General features: G+C 39.5%; 1 protein-coding gene across 1 annotated transcript in view; it reads right to left on the reverse strand.

The window, feature by feature from the left end:
* The window catches only part of LOC145412893 (uncharacterized), a 99,162-nt gene that overhangs the window by 42,234 nt on the left and 30,035 nt on the right, over window positions 1-26,893 (reverse strand). Inside the window, exons 5-6 of the mRNA XM_080282689.1 lie at window positions 24,456-24,633; window positions 6,032-6,165 (exon numbers count right to left, since the gene is read on the reverse strand). Of these exons, the coding sequence (XP_080138815.1) occupies window positions 6,032-6,165; window positions 24,456-24,633 (312 nt within the window). The remainder of the gene's footprint in view (window positions 1-6,031; window positions 6,166-24,455; window positions 24,634-26,893) is intronic.

Raw genomic sequence — 26,893 nt, forward strand, 5'->3', positions numbered from 1 at the left:
ATCATCATCATCTTTATCCTGTTCCTCATTCTCCAACTTATTCTTCTTCTCGCTATCTTATTTCTTTCTTCATCACTGTCAGCATCATCATCCACCTCCTACTTCCTCCTCATTCTCCTACTCCTAACTCTTATTCATTCTACGTCCTATCCATATCATCACCAAAATCATAATCATCACAATTTTCCCTTGTACTATCTACATCGTCCGCTTCCTATGCTTACAAGCCACTCTTTTTCCATTATCACGACCTTGTTCATCCTCCTCCTCCTCCTCATCATCATCATCATCATCATCATCATCATCATCATCCTTCTCCCTTCTACTCTCTTTTCTTTAACTCTTTATTCTACCTTATCTTCATTTTCCCCCATCTTCTTTCTCCTTATCATAATCTATTTCATCATCTTTTTTCTTCATTTTCTGCTCTTTCTTCTTCTTCTGCTTCTTGTTTTCCTCATTTTTTTCTCTTCTGCACTATCCATTTTATTCTTGTCTCCTTTCTTTTCGTCCTTTCCTCCTCCTCCTCCTCCTCCTCCTCCTCCTTCTCCTCCTCCTCCTCCTCCTCCTCCTCCTTCTCCTCCTCCTCCTCCTCCTCCTCCTCCTTCTCCTCCTCCAACTCCTCCTCCTCCTCCTCCTCCTCCCCCCTTTCACTTTCTATTTTACATATACCTCCTCTTCGCATCTTCCACTTCATCCTTCCCCGCCTTCTTCTTCTTCCTCCTACCCCAATCCGCTTCCTACTTCCTCCTAATCCTCCTCTTCCTTCTTTTATTCCTTCCTGTTCCTCCTTATACCCTCCTCCTCTCCATACCTCTCTCTGTTTTCTTCTTCGTCCTCATCCTTATCGCCGAAGTAATCAACATCATTTACATCACGCCTTTATCCTCCTTCTACTCCTCCTCCTTTCATTATCTTGACCGGCTCCCTTCTAACTGCACATGCTCTCTCTCTCTCTCTCTCTCTCTCTCTCTCTCTCTCTCTCTCTCTCTCTCTCTCCCTCTCTTGTCTTCTTTGCTATCCTGTTCTTTTAACCAGTAATACTTTGCACTATCAGTAAGGCCAGGCCACCTATACATGGAGTAGACTGCAACACCAGTCGAGCAGGGCGATACTCCCAAGGTGGATGGAAAGATGATGACAGGGAGAGCTGGAGCTCCCGTTCCATCAGCCCTCGGGACTAGCTCCTTACCATCCCCTTTTACTGAACATTTTCAGTGTTTCAGTAACACAGAGAGCAGGCTACCATACTTTCCAATACAAGTTCTTCTTACTGTCAACACCAAACTATATGCACATTACACACTACACTTCCTATTCAAAATTTAAACTAAAAAAATGGCGTCTCATATCCAAGTCTCAGAGTCCCTGGGGGGGGGGGAGATCAAAGCCCTCTCCATCCGCCCCTCTCCCAGTGACGACCAAGCGAAATGCATGGAACCACTGTCTGACTCACTTCTTCATTTCTGCAACATTCGAAGTCTCTCCTCTAACTTTCTCTTGTGCCACTTCTTCTCCCATTAAACTCACCTCAACTTCCTGAGATTCAACTGTTTGAAACGACTGAAAGCAAACCCTTCTCTGTATCCTCCTACATTCTCTATACTCATTTCAAAGTCAAAGGTGGCTGTTGTTTATATGTTACCCACAACATATCTTGCTCTCGTGTTCCTGAACTTGAATCTTTTGAATTCTCAACTTCCTGGCTTCGGCTTTCCTGTCATTCTCTGACTAAATATGTGTGTGCTGTTTACTTAGCCCTTAATTCTATTGACTATGAAACCTTCTTTGACTATCTTACTGCCAAGATGGAACACATCCTGTCAATTTCTCCTTTCTCTAAGGTCTCCATTCTAGGAGATTTCAATGTTCATCGCCATCTTTGGCTCTCCTTTCCTTTCACAGATCCTAATGGTGAACAAGCCTACATCTTTTCTTTTATGACCTAGAGCAATTTGTACAGCACCCGACCCATATCCCTGACTGCCTTGTAGAGAGTTCCAACATACTTGACCTCTTCCTTACGACTAATCCTTCTGCTTACACTATAAATCTTTCCTCTCCGTTGGGCTCCTCCAATCATAACCTTATCGACTTAACCTGTCCTATTACTCCAGTAAAGCCTTGGGACCCTCCTAAGAAGCGTCAGTTGTGGAACTTTGGAGATGCTGATTGGGAGACCCTCAGGCAGTACATGTTTGACTTTCCTTGGAATGATTATTGCTTCCATGGCCGGGAGCCATCTGAGTGTACATTGTGCATTACGGAGGTACATTGTGCTTTACGGAGGTTATTCTCACGGGGATGGAAGCATTCATTCCATTCTCATATCCTATGAATAATGGAAAAATACTTGGTTTAATCGTGTTTGTTCTAATGCTGTCCACAACAAGGAGACGGCCTACAAAAGGTTCTGGAGCTAATTCACACCTGAATCTTAATGTCTTTTATCTTTCTGCCCGGAATCGCGCTAAGTCTGTTCATTGCTTTGCAAAAAATAATTTCGTTCATACTAAATGCTGTGAAGTTTCCAACTCAAATTCTCTCCTGCTCCTTCTGGCACCTTGCTAAAAACTTTTCTAACAACTTTACCTCATTATCCTTACCTCCTCTTTTCCACTCTGATGGCTTTGTAGCTATTTCTTCTACTGATTAAGCAAAACCCTTCACTCAGACTTTCTCCCCCAATTCCATATTAGACGGTTCCAGCACTGCCCCTCCATCACTTCCTCCCTCTGACTTTCTCATGGGTGACATTAAAATTTCATTAACTGATGTGTTGTCTGCCATTACTGGCTTAAATACTGACAGAGCATATGGACCTGATGGGGTCCCTCATGTTTTCCTCATGAACTATGCTTCTGTGCTTACACCCTGCCTAGGTAAACTCTTTCGCCTTTGTCAACTTGTACCTTTTCTTCTTGCTGGAAGTCTGCTCTCATTCAGCCTGTCCCAAAGAAGGGTGACCATTCGCATCCCTCTAAATATCTCCCAACTGCTTTAACATCCTGTATTTCAAAAGTTTTCAAGTCTGTTCTTAACAAAAAATTTTTAAAGCATCTTTCCTCACACAACCTTCTTCCTGATCGTCAGTATGTGTTCCGTCAGGGACGCTCCACTGGCGATCTTCTGACCTGCCTTTCAGATGCCTGGTCATCCTCATTTCAGGACTTTGGCGAAAGCTTTGCCATTGCACTTGACATCTCAAAGGCGTTCGATCAAGTCTGACTTAAATCTTTGATTTCCAGACTGCCTTCTTACGGTTTCTGTTCTTTCTGTGCCTGCATCTCTAGCTTCCTTTCTGTTCGTTCTATAACTGCTGTTGTAGACGGCCAGCATTCTTCTCTTAGAGCTATCAATAGTGGTGTTTCTCAGGGCTCTGTCCTATCACCGACTCTTATCCATTTATTCATCAAAGACCATCTAAGCTGTACATCTAACCCTATCCATTCATACGCTGATGACTCCACCCTCCGCCTTTCCATTCGGTTCTCAGTGTCCATCTCAGCCGTTACCGTACTTTAACAAACAAGGGATGAGGCTATGCCAAACCTAATGTCTGACTTGGCTCATATCTCTGACTAGGGTAAAATTTATCTTGTTTTTAATGCAAAAAAACTCAGTTCTTACATCTACCAACCCAACAAAATCTTCTTCAGAAGTACCCTCTAAGTTTTAACAATATCCAGCTCAATCCTGCATCATCTTTAAACATACCTGGGGTTTCATTATCTTGGGATTTATCTTGGAATGAATATATTACCTATCTTATATTGTGGTAGGTGGGGGCGCTTACCATCCACTCACTCGATGTAGTGCTGCTCTAGGGTGTCTGCCATTTCCTTTCCTCCATACTTCTTCCTTCCATCCTCTTCTGTCTTTCTTTCCTTCAGACTTTCCTCGTCCTTCTGCCTGCGGGTGACTTTACACTCCTTCTTCTGTCTTTCTTTCCTTCATTCTTTCCTCTTCCTTCTGCCTGTGGGTGACTCTACACTGAGTGACAAGCCAAATGGTTTCCTGTACACCAGGGAACCATTTACTACCCTGGGTGGTAACCATATAACCAAATTTTGGCGCCTGGTGGTTTAGTGGGTAAGTATTTCACTCCAGTCAGATTGAGCCGGTGAAGGTTTATATCCAAGGGATGGTTGGGGTTTATTGCTCACTTAATGCCACTCAGGGATGAGTGAGGCTGGTCACTCTCATCTCAAATGTCAGGACCAACTGCCTAGCCCCGGGCTCCTACACTCCTCATGGGGCAACGTAGAATTGGATGATGGATGGATGGACTACTATAATCTAGAGATTAGGTGTGCTAAGCCGACTCCGTACCTTCTTTACCCCTGCACAGTTGACTTTATACACGGGCTTTATTCACCCATGTGCAGAGTGCAACTCTCACGTGTGGGGAGGCTCCTCACCTACAGCATTTCTCAGCAAGGTGGAATCAAAGGCTTTCCAACATATTAGCTCCCCTCCTCTTATTGGCTCCCTTCAACCGCTGTCTCTGCCGCACTGTTGCATCTTGATCTCTTTAGTCACTTCAATGGTCACTGCCCCTCTAAACTGTCTGCTTGCATCTCTCCACCACTACGGCGGATGCGTAGCACTCGTCTAGCAATAAACACCCATCCAGCTTCTGTCCATCTCTCTAATACGAGAGTTAACCGTTCCTCCCAGTCATTCATATATGCAACAGGTCAACTCTGAAATTGTCTCCCTCTTTCTGTATTTCCTGCTGCAGTCTTTGAAACGCAGTGTGTCCAGGCATCTCGAACTGAACGGATCTTGAACTTGGTTCTCTGTTATAGTGTTTTTGTCTTTTCTTGGAGGTAACAATTTGCGGGCTCCTGGCCTTTGTTTCCTTCCTTCTTGCATAAAAAAAATAGGATATAAGAATTTTTGGGTTACGTAGTTAGAATACATTAGTATCCCTCCCTTCTCTCAGTCTAAATAATACGTACATACTTACGCTAAAATACATACATAACATTACGTACATAAAATATACTCAAATACAATATTCGAAACCACTTTCCCTAAGTAAAACATTGTATTTCTATCACACACACACACACACACACACACACACACACACACACACACAGTCACTAACTCAAACTCGCACACCATATATACACATTACACCTTCCACAAACATTATCTCCCCCTCCCTCTGTCTTCACCTGTCTGTCTGTCTGTTTCAGTAAGTGTGCAGTGTGGATGTGAAAATGCTGACAAGTGGAGGAATGGATTATAACAATTAACTCGTGTGGTTTTATGTTAAGTGGAGAGAGAGAGAGAGAGAGAGAGAGAGAGAGAGAGAGAGAGAGAGAGAGAGAGAGAGAGAGAGAGAATCGTAAACAATGACAACTGAAGAAAAAGTATTTGTTAAGGGAGACAAAGACAACAATAATATTCTGTGTGATATTCATCGATTTCCAGTTCAATTATTTCTTGTAACTTTTTTGCTCTCCTTTGCCAATGTTATTATTTCTAGACTCTCTCTCTCTCTCTCTCTCTCTCTCTCTCTGGGTCAGGGAAGGAGCTCTGGGTTTGCAGACACTGTTGTTTGGTCATCGCTCTTCCTGTTAAACCACTCTCTTTTTTCCCTTTCCACAATCTTTCACTCTCTCCATCGCCCTCATTCCCCTCACTTTCCCCCGCATTTCCCCTTATTTCCCTCTTCTTTCCCTCTCCCCCAAACCCACTTCCATCCACTGCCGCTCTCCCTCTCCCTCATCAGTTTCCACTCACCTTCATTTCAATTCCTTTCCCCTCTACTCTTCCTTCTCTGTCCTTCTCATCCTCTTACATCCTCTCCCTACTTCCCCTCCTCACCACTTCTCACTCCCTCCCTTTTCAACACTTTCTATCCTACCTCTCTCTCCTTCCCCACTCTTTTCACTCACTTTTTCCAACATTTTTCCCTCTCCTCATCCTTCACCCCGGTCATTGAACTCCTCACCTCTCTCTCTCTCTCTCTCTCTCTCTCTCTCTCTCTCTCTCTCTCTCTCTCTCTCCACCTCACCTGCCAACACATGCACCAGCACAGCAGCACAGGTAACGTTGTAACAGCAGGTGTAGGTGCCAGAGTCTGCAGGTGTGGCGTCCGCTACGTACAGCCGAGATACCACGAACCCGCCCCCTGGATCACCCTTCACGCTGACGGGAGAGAGAAAGTGAAAGTTAGTGGGGTTAGGGCAAAGTTAGGGGGTTACGAGACAGTAAGTTGAATTAAAACGAATAGGGGAGTAGAAAGTTAGGACAGAGATGGAGTTAGGAGAGTTTTAGAAAATGTAGGACTGATCTAGCAGAGAGTTTGGGCTGGGAGAAGGAAGGATAGTTGGAAGGTTAGACTGAGCCACAAAGGTTATGAGAGGTTACTGTAGGTTTGGTTAGCTCAGGACTGAGAACAGTTATGGAAAAGTACGCGAAAGTATTTAGGAAAAAACGGATGACAAGTAATCTGCTGACGTACAAAGCTTAAATTTGTTAGGATATAACTGACTTAAGTAAATATAACTGAGGAGTGTGGGAAAAGAATAGGGAAATAAAAATTATGAAAGATACAAAAGTATTGGGGAAAAGAGAGTTCGGAGAAGTGTTTGGGTTAGGGCAAGCATAAGTTGAATTCGTTTAGGTTGGGAAAAAGTTAGAAGAGGAAGAGAAGCGTTAGAAATAGTAAAGTTATTAGAATGTTAGAGGAGAAAATGGACCCAGGTAGGGGAGGTGTAGGTTGAGCTGGGTTAGGTTAGGTCAGAGTTAGAAGACCGATAGAAGTGTTAGAGCAGCATTAGTGGGTTAGGGCAGACTTGGTAGCGTTATCAAAAAGAAATAGGCCTGAGTTGGGGTAATTATCAGAGAATTATGAATGGACAGAGAATGATGGGGTATTGTCTACTATTTTCTTAACAATTCCGACTCTAGGCTCGGAATGACTAAGATGCCCAAAGGATCAGAAATTTAACGTGTTGCAAACTTCAATCACAGCGTTGATACCACCGTCTATACTGAATGCACGCTACGGTTATCTCATTTAGAACTTTTTAAATGGTATTGTTAAGGGTGTTTTTGCAACTGCGAGTCTTTACGAAAGTTAGTAAAGTTCATTTTAACGAAATTCATATAAATTTGTTCTATTCAACCCTGTGATCGAGCTGGCGTACTTTCTTACGAAATTCCACACCACTATTCATTTTCAGGTTTTGTAGAGCTATGGAAGAGAGAGAGAGAGAGAGAGAGAGAGAGAGAGAGAGAGAGAGGCGGGGGGGGGGGAGAGGTAAAAGGAATGCGTAACACAGGAAGGGTAAACAAACTCTGCATATATATAGAATCTCTTTCATGCTAACTCGTCCAGCCCCCTTCCCTTCCCTTCCTTTCAACCATCTGACTGACTGACTGACTCTCTCTCTCTCTCTCTCTCTCTGTCTAACTATATCTGTCTACCTTACCACATCTCACCTACTCCGGCTAGTTTCCATTTCGCTTATAAGCACCCTCTCACTTAGACCCTCTCCCCTCATCTCTCTCTCTCTCTCTCTCTCTCTCTCTCTTCACTTGATGCACATATTTCATTCATACATACATATAGAGAGAAACATACTGTACATACGCACGCGCCCACATTACAAATAACAAATAAACTCTCAAACTTGACCAAACATTGCTAGCTGGTTCAACCCTGGGATTCTTTTTCTTTATAATGCTTGTCACCTCCAAACAATCTTATTCTGCCTATTTTTGACTAATCGAACTGGAACGATGAGATTAAAGACAATATAATCTTTCGAGACTTTAGTTCTTCATAATTTGCGTAAAATCATCAGGTATCAGCAACACCAACTTGAAAATGATGTTCCCTGGACTCAAGGCCCTAGCAACAACAATAATAACAATAATTGCAACACACACACACACACACACACACACACACACACACACACACACACACACACACACACAAAGAGAATAAACGTACTCAGTATGCATACACAGAAACCAAAGGATCACACACACACACACACACACACACACACACACACACTAGGCACCGAGGAGAGCAGACGCACGTCGACACCACTGCATACCTGGCCAACTTGGCCAGTGGCATTACCTAAATTAGTATCTTTATATGAGTCAAGCTCTGTAACAGGTTAGACTATATGGTTTTCAAATATAAAAAAGAAGTTTTAAGTAAGACTTGTTCAAACAGAAAAGAAAACAAAGTAGCGCAAGAATGTGCACAATCAGCTGATCATTTGCTTAGTCTACGACTGCACCAGAGAATGTAAGTAGTATATGTGCTTTTAGTACTGCAGGATGACCACATACTTTAGTAAAGCAAATTTGGAAAGGACAAGGGATAAAGGTAGAAAGCAGGATGATGATTTCTACCAAGAACTAGTTGAAAAGAGACTCACAATAAACTGGTGGAACGAGTACACAGACTAGAAATGGCTTTTCAGAATGAGATTGATGAAATTAAGAAACAGATGCACTTGCAAAAGGAAGGAATAGAAAAATTAGGAAAGGAAGTCAGCAAGAAAGACACAACCATAGATGACTTAACAGTAGAAGTGGGTACACTTAGGAGGAAAATTAGTGAAATGGCAAGTACAGTAGTCAACCACAAGAGTATTATGGAAGAGTTAAAAAATGATACAGAGACAATTAGGCAAGCAAGCAGTCTGATAAACCTGAGCAGTGACATTGAGGAGAAGATAACACAGGTGAATGAAGCTGTGCAAAGCTACAAAAATGATGTGGAAACCACTTATGCTGAAATGGTGAAAGTAAGAAAGACTTAGAAACAAGGGTGGAAGAAAAAGGCATTAAAAACGAGTTGAAAAGAATAATCCAAAACAATCTTAAGTTAGTCAGAGATTCAGCAGATATCAACAAATCTATAGTAATCACTGGTATAGATGAGGAAGAAGTAAAAAACAAGATCACAAGAGACAAAAAGGAGATGGCAAACGTAATGAGCATATTGAAAGAAGTATCAGAGGAAATCTGCTGTAAAGACACAGAGGAACACAAAATGTTGTGGAAATACGAGAGAAGCAAGTCAAGACCCCTAAAGGTAACCTTCCAGAGTGTAAACACCGTGGAGGAGATACTAAAAAATGCAAAATCTTACGGAAAAAGAGGAGTTAAAAAATGTATGGATAAAAAGATGCCTAACACAAGAGGAACTGGAATTACTGAAAGAGAAGAGGGAGGAAGCAAAAACAAAAAATGAGGGAAGATCAGAGGAGGAGAAGAATACATTTTTTTTACAAAGTAATTGGATTGCAGGTACGAAAGTGGTACATAAACAGGAAGGAATAAAAAGGAGGAAGGTAGCAGAACCAAGTCATGACAAGTATATAAACAAGATGATTAAGTTGATGTACTCAAATGTGGATGGAATGGTATCTAAATTATTAGAGATGAATGATTATGTCAGAGAAAATGAACCACATATAATATGCCTAACTGAAACAAAATTAACACCAAGGATATCAAATGACATCCTAAACTTAGAGGAATATAATATAAGGAAAAGAGATAGGAACTTAAAAAAAGGAGGAGGAATTATATTAACTAAGAAAAATCTAAAAGTCAAAGAAATAGAACTAGATATACCCTCACAAGTAGAACTAATTGCAGTAGAGATCAATACATCTGAAGGGAAAGTAATTGTACCCAAGTTGTACATGCCACCCAGATCAAACAAATGGGAAAGAGACGAATATGAGGACCTGGCAGAGACTACAATTCAGAGTTTAAGAGCATTACTACATAAAATGGAAGAGAAATCGGAAAGAATTATACTAACTGGAGATTTTAATACAAATATAAATTGGAATACTCTAGATATAATAAGCCAAGAAAGCTATTGGGACCAAAAGCTCCTGGATCTTGTGCAAGAGTTGTTCCTAACGCAACATGTAAGGGAAAGCACCAGAAAAAGAGGACTCGATGTACCCTCAGTGCTAGATCTTATATTTACTAGGCAAGAAAACGATATTGACAATTTAATATATCACCCTCCATTCGGCAAAAGCGACCATGCAGTACTAAATTGCAACTTCATGATTGCATATGACATAGTTAACAGCAATGAAAGTCACAAAAAGAGCCTAAAGTATAAAAAGGGAAACTATCATGACCTAAAGAAGTACTTCTTAGAAACTGATTGGGGAAAGGAGCTTACAGGACAAGATTTAAATGCTATATATAAAAAATTCTGTAAACTTTATGAAATAGGAGTCCAGAAGTACATCCCACAGCACAAACTAGCAGAAAAGAAAATAAAGAAATGGTTCAATACAGAATGTAAAACTCAAAAGGAAAAAGAGATATGTTGTGGAATAGATACAGAAGACACAATAGTGAAAGGGCATATAATAATTACAAGCAGGCAAGAAACGATTATACAAGAATAAGGAGGGAAGCCCAAAAACAGTTTGAGGAGGATATCATAAATAAAAGTAGTGATCAACCGAAGCTATTTTACGGCTACATCAGAAGCAAAACCAAGGTAAAAGATAAAATACAATCCATTATGGACGAGGGAATCACCTACTGTATACACAAGAGAAGGATATTTGTGAAGCACTAAACAAGAATTTCCAATTAGTTTTCACAGAGGAAAAAAATTTTGGGGAGGGATTATGTGGAACATGCATGCCCAGACATACTACCAGATAAACAAACATCAGAAAAAGTAATACAGGAGGAGCTAAGTAAATTAGACAAAGGAAAAGCAAATGGTCCTGATGAAATTTCATGTTGGGTACTACGTGAATGTGCAAAGGAGTTAAGTAAACCATTATTTTTAATTTTCAAGAAATCCTTGAGTCAAGGTAAACTACCTGATATTTGGAAGATAGCAAACATTGTTCCCTTATTCAAGAAAAGGAATAAACAAAATCCACTCAACTACCGACCAGTATCACTAACCAGTGTTGTAAGCAAGGTATTAGAAAAGCTTATAAGAAAAGCTTGGGTAAATCATCTAGAAGAACACAATATGATAACAGAAAGACAGTTTGGTTTCAGAAAAGGAAAATCATGTGTTACTAATCTGTTGAGCTACTATGACAGAGTAACAGACACATTACAGGAAAAAGAAAGATGGGTGGACAGTATCTATTTAGATTTCAAGAATACATTTGACACAGTACCACACCAAAGACTTTTCTGGAAACTGTAACCATCAAGGAGGAATTCGAGGCAAACTGTATTGTTGGATGCAAGATTTTCTCATTGAAAGAGAAATGAGAGGGGAAATTACTCATCATGGAAAGAAGTGACTAGTGGAGTACCACAGGGCTCAGTGCTGGTACCAATTATGTTTTTAGTGCATATAAATGAAATAGACAGTAACACTGGAAATGAAAGCTACCTAAATATGTTTGCAGATGATGCAAAAATACAAAGCAGAATTACTAACACAGACTTTTGTAAAGAGCTACAAGAAGAATTAAATAAACTTCATGAATGGAGTAATACATGGCAAATGGAATTCAGTGTGGACAATTGTCAAGTAATCAAGTTTGGTAAAAATGGAGAAAGACCCGTTTGGGATTATACGTTAGGAAATAAAACCCTACACACATCAGAAAGAGAGAAGGACCTAGGTGTGATTATCAATAACAGACTATCTCCGGCTTACTACATCAGTGAGAAGGTACGGAACATGTATACACTGCTTGCAAATATGAGAATACCGTTCACATACATAAATGAAAACATGCTAAGAAAGATAATAACATCATTCATCAGACCAACCCTGGAGTATGCATCAGTAGTCTGGAGTCCTCATCTCAAAAAACACATAGACAAGATTGTAAAAGTTCAAAGGGCCGCTACAAGATGGGTACCAAGCTTAAGGGATCTAAGCTACGAAGAAAGACTAAATAAACTGAATCTACCAACGTTACAGGAGAGAAGGAAAAGAGGTGACATGATTATGCTATATAAATGCACATCAGGGAAGGAGAAAATAGACATAAATGATTACTTAACCGATGAGGAAGCATCGGCAAGATGACACTGCAAAAAACTGCATAAGGAGAGAGGTGATAAAGACGTAAGGAAATTTAGTTTCCCAAGTAGAACAATTAATCAGTGGAATGCACTACCGAATGAAATAGTGTGTGCCAAAACAATTCACAAATTTAAGGATATGTACGATAAATATGGTTTAAGACACGGGACAGTATGAGCTTGACTCATTCCTGTAAAGATACAATTAGGTAAGAACAATTAGGTAAGAACACACACACACACACACACACACACACACACACACACACACACACACACACACACACACACACACACACACACACACACATTGGCACTGCTCTTCTTGGCCGCCTCTTAGATGATACAGTACTTTTCTTTTCTCATCGCAAGAATAACACTTCCCGTACGAGGCCTACATACGAGTTCACGTTGACATCAAAAACAGAAGACAGACTAATGGAGACAAGGACATTACGGCTACTCTCATGAGTGTGTGTAGTTTGTGGAATAAATTTTCTTAGACTTATACGCTTGCTGAATATTATAATGAAATAGGCATAACAGAATCATGGCTCAACACTGAACGGCCTGATTCTTTAGCAGAATACAACATACTAGGTTACAACATTTTCAGTAGTGAGAGAAGTAATAACATACAGGACAGTGTTCTGTTATACATATATTAGGGACTTCATCCAATTGTAGTTCCTAAGCCCTATTTCAGGAAAAAACAGTAATTATCTCCAGCTATGAAATAATCCCGTAGTAATATGATACTTGGGCTAATATATCGTCCACCTGCACAGTCCAGTAACACTGAAAGGAAAATTTACAACCAAACTGTTGAAATACATAGCTCCCCAATTAATGTAATCATTTGTGACTTGAATTTATCATTTGCCAAATGGCAAGAGGTCCTGTATCACACAAAGGGTTCGAAATGTACACAAACTAGTAAGAAAGTTCATTGTACCAGCACGGAGTCTGGCCAGCACGAGGAGGTAACATAATAGATCTGGTTATGGCCACATCAAAAAGCTTTGTTAGTAATGTTGCGGTAGAGGATGAGTTTAGTACTACTCACTATAGTATGATCAAATTTACCTTTAAATACAGGGGCGACCATTCCAGTGCTAGTTACGATAAAGTCTCCGACTATAAGAGAGTGGATTTTCAGAAATTAAAGGAAAATGTTTCTTCTGATGACTAGAATCCCACTGTCTGAACAGTAAATGGTTATGAATCATGGAAATTATTTACAGATATTCTCAGTAAATCAGCCACATTATATATTCCAGTTCAGAACAGACGGCCTGCTGAAAATATTAATCCCAAATGGTGCAATATGGATATTACGCACTGCCTGTCAGTTAAAAATTGCACACAAACATAATATTGCCACAAAGAATCAAACTAATAAAAATAAACACGATGACCTTCGCCACAACGCAATATATATATATATATATATATATATATATATATATATATATATATATATATATATATATATAACAAAAATCTTTGAAGCTCGTGTTGCTTGTGTAAGTAAATACAAGTCTAAGGAATTTTTCAGCTACATAAGAAAAAATAAGTTAAGAGCACTCACATTGGCCATCCGGTCACAGCTAATGGATAGCATTCTGACAAAATGGAGATTGACAAATTTCTTAGCACTTTATTTGTATCTATATTTAGAATTGAAGACAGAGATTCCACTCTTCCAGCTTTTCCTGATGTCTTAGATAAGGGTAACATCAGTGACATTACATTTAGTGAACTAATGCATGAATTGCCATTGTTAACTTAATGAAAATAAAATCATCGGGGCCAGATAAAATATCTTGGCACATTTTGAAGGCAGGAGTAGATGAAATATGTAAGCCACTAACTTAGCTATTCAAGAAATCAGTGAGAAATAGTAAAGTTAATTATGAGTGGAAACTTGCCAATATAACTGCAATATTTAAAAAAAGACAAGAAATCTCAGCTAGAAAACTATCATCCAATAAGCTTATCCTCAGTGGTGTGTGTATTGCTGGAAAATACTATCAGAGAAATTTGTTAACCCTACTGACGTAAATAATCTCATCAAAGTTTCACAACACGGTTATTGGAACAATCACTCTTGCCTTACAGATCTCTTGGATTTCTTTTATACTGTATTCAGTATTTACAATGAGACCAGATCTGTTGACATCGTCTATCTCAGTTTAAAAAAAAGAAGAAGAAGAAAAGGATAAACTTCCTCATAAAACACTACTTCAAAAAATAAAGGTGCTCGGGGTCAGAGGCAATGTGCTCAAATGGATAGAGAATTGGCTCACATGACGTAAACACAGAGTCGTACTAAATGGTAAAGAATCAGTGAAGTGCCATAGGGCTCAGTATTGGTTCCCATTGTATATATATATATATATATATATATATATATATATATATATATATATATATATATATATATATATATATGTATATATATATGATACAGATTGATTAACTTTTTGTTGGCAAATTAGAGACAGATGATGGTTTATTTTGTAAAATATCCAAATTTGTTGATGATACTGAAACTGGAAACAGTGCAGATACATCTCTACTGAGGCAGACAACTCAAAGTGACCTTGATATATTGTTTAATTGGGCCCATACATGGAAGATGGGTTTCAATGTTACTAAATGTAGTATGGAAAACATTGGAAATATATATGAAATTATCAGTTACACGATGAACAATATTCAGCTACATAATGTCAGTCACGACAATGACTTAGGAAGCATGGTAACTGATGATCTGAGAGTAAGCAAACAGTGTGCAAAAGCCATTTGGAAAACCAACAGACTAACTGGAATCATTGGTAGAGCATTCAAATACAAATATGAAAACGTCAGTCACCTTAATTCTCTACTGTACTATGCCCACACTTAGAGTATTGCGTCCAGTCCTCGTCATCTTATTACAAAAAAGATGCGGAAAAACTTCAGAGAGTGCAACGAAGAGAGACAAAGAGGGTACCTTATGGATATTGAGAAATAAACCATTCGAGGAGCGTTTAAAAGCTCTGAATCCCTTTAAACTAAACGCAGGTTACGAGCAGATTTTATTCAAGTACTCAAAATATTCAAAGGACACGATAATACGGCCACCGATAAATATTGCACAATAGATGGCTCAAATTACACTAGTGGTAATGGGCAAAAAATTATCGGCAAATATATTCTGTCCCACGAAGCGAAACATTTCCCATTTAAATGTGTTTTAAATGAATGAAACAAACCGCCCTTCAGTGTAGTAAACTCTGATGCGTTACTAACCTTTAAAAATAGCTTGGAAAAGTATCTGTTACTTAAACCTCTGCTAAGCATGTTCACTCTTGAATAATACAATTCTGTTGTATATACAACGTTTTTCTGTTTTCAGAGCCTGGAGGATACAACCGCAGAACAATTGTGCTATATACTGCTGACTTAATGTTACTTTCCTTTTCAGGTAGATATTGAAGAATAGGATTTCCTTTCCATCTATCCTATAAAATTTCCATGTGATGTTTTCTGTGCTTCATGGTGGTTCTTCTCACTATTTTTTGCCGACCCCGGCTGGAGAGTTTGGTGGGTAGGGGGTAGCCTTCATGCATTTCTATCCTTGTCTTTAACCAACAGAATAGTTTTGTTACGTATAACTTTCCATGTACCAAACAGCCGCATAAGGACCAACAAGTCTGTTGCTGTTTCCTTTCCTTTGATAGACAGATTAACGGACAGATGAATAGATATGTGCATATATATACAGAGAGAGAGAGAGAGAGAGAGAGAGAGAGAGAGAGAGAGAGAGAGAGGCTATATAGGAGTACATAGGAAGTACAGATATTAGGAGACCTGTTGGCCCATGACGAAATTATCTGTTGGAAAAAAAAGGCCAATTCTTTTAAGATCTAACTAGTGCGAAAGGGAAACGTATAGAAAAGAGGAAGGCTCTTCCCACTGAGTTATAAAGCTCAGTGGTTCTCCCCCACTCATCACATTATCCGGTTTAACCGACTGGAAAGGGATAGAAAAAAAAAAATGTTACAAAGAAAATGCACGGAAATTTAATAGGAAAGGTAGAAGAGGAACGACTGTTCATTATGTAATCTCTATTCTACATCTCTGAAACGAAAGACCGTACACAATATTGTTATTAAGCAATTGTCTGACACTTATCAGCATACACTTAAACCTGGAAATAAAAGCACTATATTAATTCCAGCCTATAGTGTCAAAATATTTAAAAGTCTAGCAGAATTTTAGGAGTATCAGTAGTTTTGCACTTATTGTATTGTTACTGATAACATATGCCATTGTTCCACTATGCGAGCCATTGTTCCACTATGCGAACTTTTGAGTAATGTTTCCGTATATTATTGCTACATTTCTTGCTTTTAATTTTAACTTCATTATTTCTGGTCACCGTGTCATTCCATATTTCGAGTAAATTACCATATCTAACACTGTCAAATTCGTTTAGAATATAAAATACTTTTAATAGATCTTTCCTGAGTCGTAGCTTTTTTTGAGAAAACACATTTAGTTTCTTTAGACGCTCTTCATAGGGTAAATTTCGCAGCAATGGGATCATCTTCGTGACTCTTTATTGTACTCTCTCGACGCTGTCTTTGTCCATAATAAGACTCGGGGGCCAATACTGCACATAGTATTCTAGATGTGGTCTGACAAATTACCTACAAATGGTAGAGTGTACGTCGGGCATTTTATGATGTAAGTTCTATACGATGAAGCCAGGCATTTTGTTTGCTTTGTTAATGACTACTATACAGTATTTTGGGTTTCTGATGTTGTTACTGATAATAGCTCCTAAATCTTTCTCGTCTTTTAATTCCGTCAGTAAGTTATCGAACATGCAGTTATCATATTTAAAGCTTTTGTCGGTAAAGTGCATTACTTTACATTTATCTACACTACTGAACATTAAATTTCGTCTGCCATTTCTCATTCCAGTTTATTAACTTATCCAGGTCGTTTCGTATTGATTCACAGGTTCCTTTCAGAATTACTTTACTGCCACATGTCGTGTCATATTCAAATTTCGTTACCTTAGAAACGAGTTCATTTTCTAGATTAACATAAGCAGTGAAAAGAGCTAGTCCTAGAAATGACCCTTGAGGAACTCCACTTGTTATGTCCAGCCAGGATGTTGATTCACCATTTATCGTTGCACGCTGCTTGCGATTCGTTAGCCAATCATCAATCCATGAACATAATTTTTTAGAGAGGCCGTAGGCTTTCTCTGTAGGTTTTCTAGTAGTCTTAGATGAAAGGACCCTATTAAACGCTATCTAGAAATCACCTTAGATGACATCCGACGTTACGTTTGTGTTCCACTTACTGATAAAAATCCAAGTACATTTGTGAAGCATGACCTGTTATTAAAAAATCCGTGCTGATAATCTGTTGTTAAATTATGATTATTATGGAAAACGTTTATCTCATTTTTTTTTTTTTTTCCAAATTTTGCATATAACTAACGTTAGGCATTTTGGAGGGAATTTATGGCAGTTTTTTTACCCTCTCTTTATAAAGATAGATGACAGCAGCGAGCTTCCATTGATCTAGTACTTTACAGAGAGAGAGAGAGAGAGAGAGAGAGAGAGAGAGAATGAGCGCTTAAATGGAACGAGATAGGTCCATAGAAAAACAAGACAATAAAAGGGAGAAAGAGAGGAAGGAGGGAAAATGAAACGGAAATAAGATGAGAAGCAAAAGGGAAAAGTGTTGATTGGAGGGTGGGAATGGGGATGATGGACAAGAGGGAGGAAACAGAAATGTTAGCCGAGGGGAATAGAGGGGAGAGTAGGTAAAGGAGAAGAGGAAGAACATGATGAGAGAGAGAGAGAGAGAGAGAGAGAGAGAGAGAGAGAGAGACTAGTCCCTTGGAAGGTTATAAAATAATAAAAGCTATCTTCTTAAATCTCTCTCTCTCTCTCTCTCTCTCTCTCTCTCTCTCTCTCTCTCACATTAGTTATCATGCGTGTAGACTAATCCCATCAGTTCACACACACACACACACACACACACACACACACATATATATATATATATATATATATATATATATATATATAAAGTTGGAAGATTGAAGTCCCTCACTGAGCGAAAAACGACCATAATTTGTTCTGGGAACAACTTTTGGGCAGAAAACGACATTAGCTTCCTGGATTCCTAAAAAAAAAAAAAAAAAAAAATCTAATTTTGTTTTTATCCGCTCTGAGCTTTACAGAAAACGATAATTTTGTGGTAACGCTGTGTGGATGCTGCGCTACTGTCCGGAACGCAGTGTGGCAATGGCTTTGTTGGCACAGTGCAATCTGGACACGCGAGGCACCGCTTGCTATGCTGTGAGGCCTGCTGTGAGGGTGATTGAGGAACACGAAACGTGAATTTCGCTTTCTGCCATTATTTTGCACGCAGATTTCGTTGCGTCTATTATTTTCGCCCCAAAAGTTATTCGACCTTTCATGCCATCTGTCTCTCTGTCTGTCTCTCTATGTATATACTGATTGATAAGTAGATAGATGGAAGGATAGAAAGAGTAATACTCACACACAAACGCAACATTCATATACAGTGAATCACATGCAATACTGTTGTCATAAACATACAAATCTGTCTATCTATCTATCTACCTATCGATCGATCGATAGATAGAAAGGTAGATAGACAGGTAGATAGATAGAAGGACAGATAGATAGATAGATAGATATAGATAGATATAGATATACATATATAAATAAATGTGTAGTGAGAGAGAGTGAGAGGGGGAGAGGGCACGTCCAATACGTCTTGAATGAGAGAGAGAGAGAGAGAGAGAGAGAGAGAGAGAGAGCCTCTGTGGTACAGTGGTAGAATGTGCGATTCGCACGCTGGCGAGCGCAGGTTTGCCTCCCACCAGAGTTATAAAAACTTTGGGAAGCGTTCACCAAGCCACTTGTTACTTTGGCGGACACAAGGGGTGCTGTGGTTGAACCAGTGTTGCATACTAGTATGCTTGCACTCAATCGGCTTAAGGCGGGCCGATTACACTTGGTTCACAGACTACACAAACATCCAAAGCCACTACAACACTACAGTCACACTCATAAGCACTTCTCAACCTACATACACTCTCTAGCAGACAGCCTAAGCCACTACACTCGTTCTATTTTATGAAGGCAGTTTGGGTGGGGCAGCCTAAGACCTCACACCACTAGCTCTGTTGCCACATCGCCGCCACACACGTGTAATTACGCTGCTCACCTCTCTTTCCCTCTATCTCTCTCTCCTATTTTAAGTTAGTAACTACTTATAAATGAATTTTAAATACTCCGTATAGATGTAATAGTATAGTATAAATCCCATAAGACTTGTCAGCGTTGCTTTTGCGACGTTGTCAAGTGAAGTGACACGGGAGATAGCCTTGTGTGTGCGGCCCATACTCGGTCACTCCCCCCATGGAAGCTTGCCCATCAAAATTCAAAACATGAGAAAAAAAATAAAGAAAATGAAAACAGAAGTAGTTAATATAAGTATAAATATGAGAGAGAGAGAGAGAGAGAGAGAGAGAGAGAGAGAGAGAGAGAGAGAGAGAGAAGCACGTGTGTGGCGGCGATGTGGCAACAGAGCTAGCGGTGTGGTCTTAGGAGGCCTCACCCAAACCGCCTTCATAAAATAGAAAGCCTATAGGTAGAGATACATTGGCTGTATCGTCCCTGCTTCGGTAGGGATAGGCCGGTCCTGCAGTGGACGTCAACGGCTGATGATGATGATGATGATGATGATATATATATATATATATGTATTATACAATAAGATTTTCCTGTTTCTGGGTTTAACCGACCCCACTGAATTAGTTGGAAATCGGAAGATGATGATGATGATGATGGTGATGATAGTGATGTCTCATGAATTATCAGTCGCTAAGTTTTTTTTTTTTATATCTAGTCACTTTGTCAATGTTTGTAATGCATTTTATACGATGTCCAAGCATAGAGTTAATAAAAAAAAGTATTGCATGTAGCCGTATATAGTGCCGGTGAAGCAAACAAGCCTTTATCCCCCACAGACTATTAAGTATAGCAATTTCATATACTGGGGCATAAACTAGGACTCATATGCTATCTTGCTGTAAGAAATGAAGATGATCCAGTAAGCAGTTTCCAAGATACAGCTATTTACAGATCAGTTTCCTTATATTGAAATTGCTCGTAAAATACTGGCAGTGTGGCAATCTCATATATAAGGACAACAACTAGGGCTCATACTATATCTTTCTGTCAGATGTGAAGAGAATTCAGCCAGATGATTCCTAATTATAACAAGACAGATTTTTCTTATATGGTCATAGCTCGTAACCTACAGACAATATGGCAGATTTAAGTATACGGGCATCAACTACGACACATACGTTATCTTTCTGCGTGATATGAAGCCAGTCCACCTGATAGTTACCGAGATACAGGCGCGGACGGAAAGACGGAAAGACAGACAAACAGACGGACAGGGGCGATTCCTATATCCCCACCATACGGAAGAATGGTGGGGATAATTACATTAAATAGTGCCTGGAGCGGGGATGAAGGTATACACAGGAGCTTTTTTCATACTTTTATAGGTCAGTTATGATGACTAATTCATACATATAATTGTTAGTTTAGCAGGAAGTATAAATCAACACAAATTATTCTTTAACATTACCTTAGAAAGTTTTATTATAATGTGAAAGTTATTCAAAAAGATGTGTCTGGCACCAAAACGTTCCGAAAACAAAAACTCATATGGCATCACGAATCTTCCTTTTCTTCTTTCTTCAGGTAGCTATTTCCTAAAACATGTAAATCAGCAGTGATACACGAGTATCCTGTGATGCGGGCTGGTGTACTATGTTGCAGGAAGGATTAATGTAACCCCTTGACAAGGCATCTTGAAACCGAATTTTGCTTTTGTGGCGTTACAGGTTTCTGAGTGCGAGTCTATTATAGTCGTATATTTGTTTTCACTTCATGTGGATGGCGTAAGACAAATGTCGATTTTTCACTTGCCATGATAACAGGTGAATAACATTATTTTTCTTGAATGGAACTCAGATTTCATGCTTATTTCTGTATGTGTAATCTGGAAGATTTCTTGCAAAGAAAGATTCACTTCAGGCAGTGTAGTTTACCCACAGACTGGGACTGGGGGGGTTGCAAAACAGACTCTTTGGTGCAGCAATGTTGCCAATTTAGCAGTCACTGGAAAAGTACTTGAAATATACATCATTGTCCTGGAAATGGTATTACACACCTATCCTGAAATATTTGTGCTCGGCTTACCATAGATGCAGAATTATTGTGGTCGAAGATTTTGAAACTGATGGGAAACCAGCAACTACAAGAGCTGGACTAACTCCTGGTAAACCTTTAGTGAGCTTCCAATTAGTCAAATAAGCTTTAAAATGGTTATGACGTGCTAATTTCGATAACTTAATTCATCCTTTCCTATTTTCCCTTTGTGACTGCTGGCCTTGAAGCACCGCCGGATTAAGGGGGGGGGGGCCCAAGGGGCCCGGGCCCTGGGCCACCCACCAAGAGGGGGCCTCCCACCAGAGCAACTTGTGTTCATTTCATTTCGTGTTTATGCATTACATATTACAGCATTGGATGAATAGTCCCCGTTCAGTATTTCCTAACTAAAAGTGTCCTATTTATATATTAGGATTTAGGTTACCAGTCTGTGGTGTATGCCATTGGGGGAGTTGGAAAGGGGGCCTCCCTTCCAAGCGGGCCCCAGGCCTCCCACATGCTTAATCCAGCCGTGCCTTGAAGTCACTTTTACAATTAAAAAACAAAACAGTTTTTTAATCAATCTGAGCCTTTCTCAGGTGATAATGCCATGGTAAATGGATTAGAATATGCATGAAAATTTTTCACACTAGCCACTGTTGGTTTGTTTCTAAGATCAACCTTAAGCGTAGGAATGAGATATGATAGAAAGCCTAATATCCCATAAAAACTGTATGACACTGCACCTACGATAAACTTCATATGAGGTAGGTCGCATGTCCCTGGAGCTGACTCATATTAAGTTGCTCACCATAGGTTAAAATGCAGCACTCCAAAGGATTCATTCCCAATGCAACAAAGTGAATTCTCTCTGCAGTATGAATATTTTTATGAAATGCAGTACAGACTATAGGAAAGGAGCGGGCCATTTATGTCTCCACTTAGTGACATACTTATTATGGTCACCATTTATATCTCCCTTTCCTTGGGGGAAGCAGCCTAGGTATATAGATAGAATAGATAGATTTATACCTGCACTCTGGCCTCTGGCAACAAAGTTGTTCATAAACTATGCAAAATACATCAAATTAGTAATGACCCACCACCAGTGGACTCATACAGATAAAAATGACACTAATATCGTAAAATATGTGGCAAATGGGTAACCTTATAAAAATATATACTCTTAACACCGTAAATTTTGGCCTGTTTGGGATGTAGCTAACAACAACTTGAAATCTGCCAATTTTCTGAGCATAATCAGTTCTTCGAGTTTCATTTTCATAATATACTTAGCCAACCGCTAATTGCTGATATGATAAAGGTAATATATGACTAAATGTACAGTGCAAAGATAACAGGTACGAGATTTTAAATCTTTGTATCCAGCATTTCTTCCACTAATTGCCCCAGTTTTTTAAAACTTATTTCTCTATGACTTTCGGTGGTTGCTGGTAATGTCTAGTTTTATGTATTATCTACTCAGTCTCCCAGACAGCCACAACAGTCGAAAACAAAATTCCTCTTGTTGTGTAACATCGTGTGCATAGTAAATGTGTGTAGCTAATTAGCTGCTTTCAAATTACTATCCACTGCATTGAACAGTAGTAACTAATTATACAAAACGGTGAAAAGAGATTGTATTTGCAAAGAAAACGTAACTAAAATGTGTTCACAGCTCTTACGGCACCAGTTCCAAGCCGTCAATAATCCCTGCACCGCTAACTGATAAACAGGTGAACATTCAGTAGATTCCGACTTTGTCATTTGTGAGCATGACATTACCTCTGATAAAATGAAATAACCGCCATTAACAGTTAATGAAAGAAAGTGGTGTTTCATAGTTTCACAATTTTCGAAATAAGTTATCGAAATTTTACCAGTATGTGTGCTGTATATTTTAGGTATGTCATATAAAAATTAGCCTTTTCTGATGCAGTACCGATTTTCATTAAATTTTTCCACGCTGATATTAATCAATTTTTATTTGCAGAATTGAAGAACTAACAATGGGCCTTACAAAATGGTTAACAGACTCAGATACAACAAATAACACACCTACTACCCTCCTTAGAGATATTTTATCCTATAATAACATGATAATAGTAGGCAAAATGATGATGATCGTGATGGTAGAGGAAATAACAATTAAACTAACACTATATATAGTCGGTTTGTATGCACTTCATGGAACTTGGCCACTCCCACAAGTTGAATACTCTGTCGTGGCTTCATGAAATTCAATAAGCCTTACTGATAATTAATTACTGATAACTAGTTAAACTAGTCAGCTAGACATGTTTCACCCGTCCATGCATTGAGGTGAAAGGGGTTAGGGATCTTCGTCGGGTCAAAAACATAAGACTGTCTCCAACTACACCTCCTACGAATCGTTCCACATATTAACACTGAACTTGCTTGCAGATCTAAAACTACCCCTGGAGAGCCATCCCCTCTAAAGTAACCACCTCGCATCTTGGATGGACAGTTGTTTATGGGAGTTGTAGCATGCTATTAACTTCCAATATAGCTTCTTGGAGCATACTTGAGGGTTGAAAACTACTGCAATATGCCTTCTCCTCCAAGGAAGTCTTGTTTTCACATACACAAGAAGAGAGTTAGAGGATAAAGGCTTTTTTCTGGCTATATCTTTATGGGTCAGCCCCCAGGGGGTCTAAACAATTCCTTAAGGGGCATCTCTTCCTGACAACTATCTCCCTATCATGGAGGGCTGCCTGGTACATAAGTTTGATTATATTAATTTTGCCTGAAGGATCGAAATTGATACACATTGTCCTTTGGAAACCCACGCACCCACCCACTCATACACTCGGCCAGTACAGTGGACTGACGTTAGGGGAGGAATGAAGTGCCACTCACTGAAAGGAGCCAAATAATTTGGCAGCATGTGAAGTGGTGCATCCTACTGGTTGTTTAGGAAAGTGGTTGGAGTGTACGGGAGTGACATCACGAGTTTCAGTGCCTACCATTACTAAGAGGTTAGTGGGAGACTGAGCAGCACCGGGGTGATTTAGATGTTTTGAAAAAAGAGATAGAGGAGAGAAGGCACATTAGGTTCAATTAACTGACTAGTGATAGCCACAAACATCCACAAAATCAACAAGAAATGGAAACACTCACCTAATCCCTCCCCTGGAAGTGTTGTATGTCAGTGTGGCATGTCCCCGTCTCCACATAACGGGGTGTGGTGGGAATGGCACCTGCTCAATCAGGCAAGTCAGCTCTATACGAGAACCACTCTTGTAGTGCTTCTCTCTCACTGAACCACCTCGATCATCAACCACACGTGTTACTGGAACTGTGGAGGGGAGGACTGATTGGAATTTAGAAGATAAAAGTTAGATTAATGGAAGACAGACTGATGAAACAAATGACAACCGTCATTGACTTATTCAGAGAAATAGAAGAGATATTCAGTTTGACCTAACACCTCAAGGAGATATGAAATCTTATTTTTTTTAGGCTGAGGGTGCTGCAAGATATAGGAGACAAACAAATCAACTTATTAACTACTCCTTTACACTGATTCGCTTTTACAGAATTGGGAAGAAAACGAAAGCGTAGAACGTTCCTACATCTCCTGGCCCTCGTACAGAAACACATCTTCGTCGCAAGAAGAAAATTACAATAGGTTGTACAGGGTGACCTGTGTACAGTGATCCACAAGAAAATAGCATGATGTTATCCTATGTGTTGCAGGGACGGCACAGTCTGCTGATGTGGCCGTGGATGTGGCAGTGAGAGTAAGAAATTAATACATGATACTAGTTAGTCATTGATAACTGTGTCTAGGCCGTCCCCCCAACACACAAGAGAGCACCTGGGGGAGCAGAAGAGGAGCATTATATATGGGCCACCCTGGAGGAAGGACATGGAAAGATGAGTTCAAAATCTTCCCGTGTGTTTAGTTCTTCTTGCAAAAAGACAATTAAGGTACAGCAGGGAATCTATTACATATATTAATAAAGACATATTCTAGTCCATGGATACTGGCTGAACAGGGAAAACTCCAGATACCTACAGGATGTCACAGGAAATGTGTGATAAACTTAAGGAGATTGTTTCCTTGATAATTTTGGGTACTAAGTGCTCTGTCAACATGGCTGCAGTTCTCAAAGGTTGCTGAGTAGCGTTACTGATGACGTTAATGGCTGAAATGGCCGTCTTCATGTTACGAATATAGGTTGCTATTGCTCTGAATTTGTTTATTAACTACATATTACATTATACAATGTGTATGTATGCTAACGATTCCCTTTTCCATGTGATTCCTCAATATACCGATATGTAAAGGACGATTTCGTCATATATATATATATATATATCATCAGCCGTTGAGGTCCACTGCAGGACCGGCCTATCCCTACCGAAGCAGGGACGATACAGCCAATGTATCTCTACCCAGTGGCTTAGGCTGTCTGGTAGGGACTGTATGTAGGGTGAGAAGTGTTTGGAATTGTGATTGTAGCGTTGTAGTGGCTTTGGATGTGTGTGTAGTCTGTGAACCAATTGTAATTGGCCTGCCTTAAGCCAACTGGGTGCAAGCATACCAGTATGCGACACTGGTTAAGTACAGCACCCTTTACGTCCGGCAAAGCAGACAGTGGTTCGGTGAACGCTTCCCAAAGTTTTTACAACTCTGGCGGGAGGCGAACCCGCATCCACCAACGTGCGAGATGCACACTCTACCACTGTACCACAGAGGCTCCATATATATATATATATATATATATATATATATATATATATATATATATATATATATATTTACCCGAGCATAAACAATAGGGTGGTTGTCTTGACTCAGGTCCCAGTATATTGCTAGTGTATCCGCTTTTAATGAATGGATTTAAATGAAAACTCTACTCATTTCAACCGGAGTCATGTTAGCCATATACTATACCTGAGAAGCCCGTTGGTCTCTGCACCAATGAGATATAAGCCTAAAACGAGTTGATACTCCAACCATCGCGATGCTGAGTGGGTATCAGTTGGCCAAGTGCAGATCCAGTCATTATGCCATAGTCGCAAACTGAGTGTATTTTATTCTCTTGATTTAAATGAACTTTGTTTTCCTGGCTCTGTAAACACATTAATGGGAAAAAGATTTATAAGGAAGCCTAGAACGCATGATTAGCTACAAAAAATTGTTAGTAGAGGATGCAGCCATCTCCATGGATAAGTTGCACCGAAATTCCCTGTCTGGAATACTGCATTCAATTATGTCTCAACACTGAAGAATACCGCGTCCAGTATTTGATGTAAATCAGGATAAGTTGTAACAAATTTCAGAAAGCTGGTAACATTTTTCAGGTAAACTGGTTCATTAATAAAGAATATTCTGAAAATATTTTGGGCCTCAGGGTTGTCTAGTTTAACAAACACGCTTGTATACGTCAAGTAAAAATAGGAGACGAGGTTATAAAATCTGGCGAGAAATTCATATATCTAGAGCAGGCCGTTCAGGTACACCCAGGCCGTGATGATGGTGAAGGGCGAAGAATAGGAATTGAAAGGCATTTAGCAAAGTAAATAACTATAGGAAATAGAAACAATTA

The sequence above is a fragment of the Coenobita brevimanus genome, chromosome 94, assembly GCF_032717465.1.
Source record: "Coenobita brevimanus isolate Jiangsu-jjx chromosome 94, ASM3271746v2, whole genome shotgun sequence".
In the NCBI taxonomy this organism is placed as follows: domain Eukaryota; kingdom Metazoa; phylum Arthropoda; class Malacostraca; order Decapoda; family Coenobitidae; genus Coenobita; species Coenobita brevimanus.